The 7,783-nt window shown below is 38.1% G+C and overlaps 1 protein-coding gene across 5 annotated transcripts in view; it reads left to right on the top strand.

The window, feature by feature from the left end:
- The window catches only part of PTPN12 (protein tyrosine phosphatase non-receptor type 12), an 84,815-nt gene extending 80,956 nt beyond the window's left edge, over positions 1-3,859 (top strand). For 4 of the 5 annotated variants that reach the window (XM_038562809.1, XM_038562810.1, XM_038562811.1 and 1 more), the window contains 3 exons: positions 101-131; positions 2,654-2,761; positions 2,993-3,859. In XM_038562809.1, coding sequence (XP_038418737.1) covers positions 101-131; positions 2,654-2,761; positions 2,993-3,054 — 201 coding nt within the window. In that variant the 3' untranslated portion in view covers positions 3,055-3,859. The remainder of the gene's footprint in view (positions 1-100; positions 132-2,653; positions 2,762-2,992) is intronic. The other variant, XM_038562812.1, reaches the window with a different exon arrangement.
- Positions 3,860-7,783: the final 3,924 nt, after the last annotated feature.

The following is a 7,783-nucleotide window of genomic DNA, read 5'->3' on the forward strand; positions in this document are numbered from 1 at the left end:
ATCCTGATTTCTTGGGATATATACTCATAACAGACAAATTTTTCTGTTCTTTGTTACAAAAGGGATATATTGTAATAGCTATTAAATATCTTCCTTATAGGGCTTGATAACCCCTGGAAGTGAAAAATGTGGTAAGTAGAGTTTGCTCTAACTTAAAAACGTGGTAAGTTAGATTTTTGTTATAGATTATATTGATAATTTCCATAAAATAGCATGTCCCATTCTGTATGTGAGAATGTGAAGGGCACTTCTAGAACCTGAACTATGTAGCATAATTCTTCCAACTTACTGTATCAGATACTATATCTGGATAATATACCCAGATAAATCTGGAAAGTAACAGCATTTACTAAGGGTAGTTACAGGGTAATGGGAAAGAAAAGATTTTAAAAATATTTTTCTGTGTTTTATTTTCTGCTGTGCATCAAATAAACACTTAGAATCTAGATCAGACAGTGATTTGAATAAATGTCCCAAATTCACCAGATTATTGAATGAGGTCCCTAAAAGTCAGTTGTTTTAAAATTTTCCCTTCTAGGACTTCTGCCTTCGTGAAGGACCAATAAGATTGTGTAGCTCAGCCCAGTTAGAATGCCAAATGAGAAAATCGTTCTGCCACATTTCTTATACCGAAATGGTAGAATACATCAAGTTATTATTAATTCCTGTACATCAATGACCATGAAAGCAGCTCATCAGACATCCTAGCCAGACTGATGAATTCCCCGAGTTGATCGGCCCACTGCTCTGGCCCTCCTCCCTGCATCTTTGTCTGATGCGGCTCCATTCCCTCTCATAAATTCTCATTACTCTTTGTCTACTTTTCTGAGGCAACTTAAGGAAAGAAACAGCAGCTTTAGAGTCAAACCCATCTGGTTTGGAATTTCATTTTTCCATATTACTTAATTACTATGTGACTTCGGGCAAGTCACTTAATCTTAGCCCCGGTTGTTTTCTCCATCAAATGGAGGTAATAACAGCACCAACCCTAGAGCACTGCTGTGAGGAATTAATCAGATCCCATTCGTGGACTATCAGCTCTGTGGTCTGCAAATGATGGGAGGCACTCGGATGGAAGCAGGCCTGTTACTGTTACTGTTTTTATTCTGTTAACTTCTGTCGCTATTGCTGGATCCATGGGCCCTTTATTTCTTACTGCACGCTAACTCCTTTCCCGTTTCTCTTCTCCAGCCAGTGTAGGCACCGACCTCCATTACTCTTGTCATGCTTGAAATTACCCTTGCATTCTTGCTCCTCCCTCTCATACCATTTTATCCCTTGAAACTCCTGAATACTGCTGAGAACCTCACTCCGTTTCATAGATTGAGCCTACAATTCTGAGTCTTCATCCATAGTTGAGCTCTTAGCTTTGCTTGGTTATCTCATATATTCTAGTTGGTATCCTTTTTGTTTTCCTTGCATTTTCCAAATCTTTAATTTCTTCTGGGCAACCCTCAGGGGTCCCTTCCCTCATCAGGAGCTTTGTACTATGCCTCATTAAACTTTGCTTTGCTGCCCACACCCCCACACCCCTGAATTAAATAAATATAAATACGTACATAATAAATCTCTAATTTCTTCTGAAATTATCAGTCCTACTGACTTACTCAGTAGGTGACCTTTTACTTCACTGAGAAAATTGAAGCCTTTTCAGTAGATCATCAGTTTTGCCTAGTAGAAGCCAGTCCTGAAACCACTAGTTTCACCTCCTTGCCTCTCCCTTCAGTCCCCATTGCATTCTGCATCATTTAACTGTAAGACTTACCACATCAGTATAATAATAATGTGCTTGTCGGTCTCTCCTACTAGACTAGGCCTTGGCTTGTTTTTGTTCTGATCTTGAGCTGAACGATTAACTTCTACGTTTTTAAAGAGTTGTTTAGGGGCCTCTGGCTGGCTCATTCTGTAGAGCATGTGACTCTTGATCTCAGAGCCGTGAGTTCAAGCCCCACATTGGGTGTAGAGCTTACTTAAAAAAAAAAAAAAGTTGTTTAAAAACAAGCAAAAAATCAATGAAGAATATGTGACAGAGACTGTATGTGGCTTGTAAAGCCTAAAATATTTATTTTCTAGCCCTTTATAGAAAAAGTTTGCTGACCCCTGTCTAAACTATAAGCATTTTAAGGACAAGGATCATGTATTCTTTGACTTGTATTCCAAGTTTCCATAAACGTTTCTTTAACAAAATTTCTTTTGTTACTAATCTTATACTTTGGTAATTAAATAAGTAAACTAAAATTTCAGTGATGTAAAACTTTCAAAAAAAAAATTAGAAGCCAGTAGTCCATTAACTATGAACTTGATTGTCATTGATTTCCATATAAAGACATTCACTTGCAATTATTGCCTTAGCACACACTGTAACTACTTTAAGGAAACAAAATGGCAATATTGAGGTTTATTAAGTAAAGTTAAGAGCATAAGGAGAATGCATACATTGCGTGAAGATTTCTAGGTCCCCTCAGGAACACCTAACATGATTTTCCTATGTTCACTACCATTACATTTTTATGTATCTGGGCCTCTGAAATTATGATGCCCAAGAGAGAAAACTTGCTCTTTTAACTTAATACAGACATTAAAACGATTAGAGGATTTTACATATGATGCTACACATGATGGTGATTAACAATGGCTTTATTTCACATTTTAGATCATCCATCAGGAGGTATTCACACAGAAACTTGTACAGAATGTCGAGCCATTTTCAGTAACCAGAAAGATCAGATATCAGAAAGTCCAACAGAGGCCACAGATATTGGTAATTCGTTTGCTCAGTAATTTTAAAGCTTTAATTATGTAGTTAATGCTGGCAAGAATGAGAAAAGGTTATTTGCCATCATTTCAGGCTTTCCTTAAGGCAAAGTTTATCAAACTTTGTGCTATGATTTATTCAGGTTCTTAAATGAAATACCTAAAGCAAATTAAGAATTTTTAGTAAACTATAATACATCCTGGAATCTGACCAGCTACTATGGTATTGTGATTACAGGTTTTCGTAATCGCTGTGGGAAACCCAAAGGACCAAGAGATCCACCTTCAGAATGGACATGATTCAGGGAGCTAAAAGACACTTTAAATTATACTGGAAAATTCAAGTGCCACCGAAAGCCAGATTTATAGTATTCCATCTTAAAAATGTGGGACTAACAGCAGCGTAGATTGTTACCTTTGTATTTTTTTGCTGGGACCATCTACCTGCCTTATACTACACTTAGGAAAAAGTATTACATATGGTTTATTTTGTAACTTCAAGTATTATTGCCTTAATGTCTCTTAACCCTGTTACACGCTGCTTGTAGACATGTTAATATAGTAATACTTTTATGATAAATTGAGTTTAAGGACTACTCTTTTGCTAATGTTTTATCATGTATGCATTATTTTGTATATGTACAGGGCAAGTAGGTATATAATTTGATAAAGTTGCAGTCATAAAATATTATTAACAGAAGATGTAAGAAATTTCTGCATGGTCTAAATCTTTGTGTACCTTATTTGTAAATTATTTGCCCTGAAGTTTTAGAAAATAGTTTCTGAATTTTAAAATTGCTGGATTCATGCAGCCAGCATTGCAGGTTATCAGAGATCAAAGATTGTAATAATAATACATTTTGTAAATTGTAAGCAAAAGTTATTTTTATATTATATACTGTCTAATTGTCTATCCTAATTGTCCTTGTTTTCATCTAGTCATGGAGATTCAGTAAGTGCCTTGGAACAATATTGAATTCTCTTAGCTTGTGTGTGTTACTTTAATATTTGAACTCAAGTGGGATTAGAAGACTATCAAAACACATGTATGTTTCAGGATATTTGACCTGCCATTAAAAAAACAAAAACAATTTTACAGTGCCAACCTGTCTTAGTTTTTCATTCCTCATTCCTAGCAAATTAGAGTTCGTGTCTGCCTTCCTGCTGGCTCTTTAAGTCCTTACGTTATGAGTGTGAATGGGGCTTCAACTCTTAAAGAATAGAGAGCGCCTCTGCAAAAACATGGCTTCATAATTCTAATACTTGAGTCAGCCCTAGGCAGCCTTCTCAGCTCACCTACTGAGATCCAGTAAAACACCTAACAAACATCGCTGGCTCAGTCGGAAGAGCAGGTGACTCTTGATACTGAGGTCGTGAGTTCAAAGCCCCACCTGGGGTATAAAGATTACTTAAATAAATAAAACTTAAAAAAAAAAAGAATGTTTTGGACAAGCACCATAGATGACTGTGGTGCATAACGAAACTGGAGAGCCAGGCTCACGGGATCAAGCCTAACCTAGCAGATGATGCAAGACCCCATCCAAGATCTGTCTGCTGCTGCCTGTCATAGTCTTAAACTACGCTTTATGTCTGCGCTCTGGTCATAATGAACTGTGGTTGACCCTCGAACAAGAAGGATTTGAAACAGGTCCACCTATACATGATTTTTTTTTTTAAAGATTGGTTGCACAAGAGCCTGCAGAGGGAGGGGCAGAGGAAAAGGGATAGAGAAACTGTAGCAGGCTCTGGCTCTGAGCCTAGAGCCCAATGTGGGGCTCAGTCTCACCACCTGAGATCACAACCTGAGCCAAAACCAAGAGTCGAATGCTTAACTGACTGAACCACCCAGATGCCCCAATATGATTTTTTTCACTACAGGCGGTACAGTACTGTACATGTATGTTCCTTAGGATTTTCACTGTTAAAGTTTTTTTTCAATTTTTTATTGAAGTTTAGTTGACACATAATGTTACATTAGTTTCAGGTGTATGACATAGTGATTCAACAACTCTGTGGTTACCCTGTGCTCACCACAGTTCTAGCTACCATCTTCACCATGCAGTGAATGCTATTACATTACCATTGGCTCTGTTCCCTAGGCTGTACCTGTCATCCCTGTGACTTATTCCTTCCATAACTGGAAGCCTGTGCCTCTCACTCCCAGGTGCTCCGTGTTGATGATTTTTTATTTTTATAAAAGATTTTATTTATTTACTCATGAGAGAGGCAGAGAGAGACACAGGCAGAGGGAGAAGCAGGCTCCGTGCAGGGAGCCAGATGCAGGACACGATCCTGAGATCATGCCCTGAGTCGAAGGTAGACGCTCAACCACTGAGCCACCCAGGCGTCCCTAATTTTCTTAATCATCTTTTCTCTAGCTTACTTTATTGTAAGAATATTGTATCTAGGGCTCAGTCAGTTGGGCACCTGCCTTTGGCTCAGGTCATAATCTCGGGGTCCTGAGATTGAGCTCCGTGTTGGGAATCCCTGCTCAGCAGGGAGTCTGCTTCTTCCTGTGCCTCCTCCCCCTGCTCATGCTTCCTCTCTCTTTCTCAAATAGTCTTTAAAAAAATACTGTATCTAATACATACACAAAATATATGTCAACAGACTTTATGTTAGCAGTAAGACTTCCAACAGTAGGCTAGTAGTAGCTAAGTCAAAGTTCTAAGAAGATATTTGACTGCACAGGGGGCCCTAACTTCCGTGTTGTACAGGGTCACCTGTACTTAAAATTTCCTGAGCCCCCATTCCGTACTCCTACTATACCCTCTGTCTTGAACACCCTACTTTTGTCCTTGTTCTGGTGAGCCCTACTCATCTATCACAACTGATTCAAGTGTTGCATCTTCCATTAAGCCCTTCATCTCATTCTGTTTCCCACACCAAGTCAATCAGCCGTATTCTCTTTGTGTCTGTCTACACTGTACCCCATTTATTTATTAGTGTACTTGGTTAGACTTCCTGCTCTACTAACCTAGCCCCTTGAGAGAAATGATCATATTTCGTGAAAATGCTGGCATATATATATATATATATATATATATATATATATATATGTTTGAAAACAGCTAAATGTGTAAAGTAGAACTAATTTTGAATATATGTTTTCTTGAACGTTGTCCTGACAGAGGAGAAAATAAATGTCAGTTGAATAGGTGAACTGAATCCAAAACCATAGCACATGTTAAGATAGTTAATCCACACCTGATTTTGATTTACATTCCCAACCACCCTTCTATTAAGTCTTTGTATTTTCAAACTTCATACCTCTTGACACAATTTAAAGCACTCACATAAATACACTCATGGAGCGAAGCTTAATAATAGATTGTTCTACTTGTCCCTGCTCCTGGAGCCAGCTCGGAGAGTGGTCAAAGACATCATCCACTAGACATCATCCACTCACTGGGAGTGCTTTTCCAAAAATATATCCATAGTGTCCAAACTGAATAGCTGGCTCTGTTCTGAAGACATCTATACATATACGTTAAAGATTTTTTTCATAATTAAACCAAAAAATGTTTTGTGCCAAATGTGAAGGGGAGCAATAAAAAGAATGATTGCAATTTGCAATCTGAAGCTTTTGAGACTCAAAGAATATCATCTTAATTATATTGAGCCCTAAAATGTATGCCGATTGTAATATTTTTGTTGAAATACGTATTTGGTACTCTTGATTACAATCCATGAAATCATTCTAGTTTAATCCTAAATGTAGGATTAAATTGAATTAAAGCACTGTTGTGATAGTTTGGGAAAAGTTCTTGCTGTTGTTTTCTCAGATATCTCAATACCTGCTTTTAGTGACGTTACTCTGGATATCTAAAATTCAGATTCTATTCATAGCTTTCCTTTTTTATTATTTTTTAAGTAAGCTCTGTGTCCAACATGGCACTTGAACTCACAACCCTGAAATCCGCTCTACCAACGGAGCCAGCCAGGTGCCCCAAGATTCTACTGATAGCTTTCTAAATAACAAAATGTGAATCAATTTCAGTTTTTAAGTATTCTCTAATACTGGATCTTTGTTACACAGCTCTTAAAGGCCAGAAGCTCACATTTTCATTCTGGCAGATGGAGAATTGCAAAAGCTTTAAACTAAGATTTTGGCACATAACCACTTGATGGGAAGCCCTTGCATATTTGCTAAAAGTGCAAAGCAGATGTAGTTTTGAATAGGAACTGTATTTTTTTAAACAGATTTGCTCCAATCTGTTTCCTTAGTTATTTGTCTTTTAAGGTGCACAAATCTCGAAAGATGTGCACATCAGATAATTTAACCAGTGGAAAGCAGCTATCTTATGTGGCTCTGGAGGGCGTGTCTCCGTGTTCTACCTACAACAAATCTGGGCTTTGCTGAATTAGTGGGGGAAGGGAATTCCAAAGATTCCAGTCGTTTTACATTTTTTAGAGATAGCACGGCATAGGTAACCGCTATCCTGACGTCATGACGTAGCATTTGTGACTTGAGAATGTGCTTCTGGCTCAACAAGAACATATCCTCTAGGGGCGCCCGGGAGGCTCAGTTCAGCGTCTGCCTTCTGGTCAGGTCGGGATCCCAGGAGCCTGGGATCAAGCCCCTTGGCGGCTCTCTGCTCAGCGGGGAGTCTGCTGCTCCTTCGGCCCTTCCCGGGCTCCTGTGCCCTGTGCTCTCGCTCTCAAATAAATTTTTTTTTTTTTTTTTAAAGCAAAAACATTCTTTAGCTACCACGGAGTTAGCCCCAAATAGCCAAACAGGGAAACAATTCTAAATTTCTTAAAATACTGTTTTTCTTTTATCATTAATTCTTTTCTTTCCATAGTAACTTTTTTTTTTTGCAATGATAACTTTCAAGATCCACTTTCTTAGCAACTCTCAAATATGCAGTACAGTATTATCAACTACAGTCACTGCACAGTACATCTCCCTGGCTTGTTTTATACCTGCAAGTTTGGACTACTGACCCCCTTCACCCATTTTGCCCACCTTGCCCCTCAATATTCTATTTTTTTCTGATTGAAAAATTCTTTGGTAGGATGGTTTAGT

This window comes from Canis lupus, chromosome 18 (genome assembly GCF_011100685.1).
Source record: "Canis lupus familiaris isolate Mischka breed German Shepherd chromosome 18, alternate assembly UU_Cfam_GSD_1.0, whole genome shotgun sequence".
Classification (NCBI taxonomy): Eukaryota; Metazoa; Chordata; class Mammalia; order Carnivora; family Canidae; genus Canis; species Canis lupus.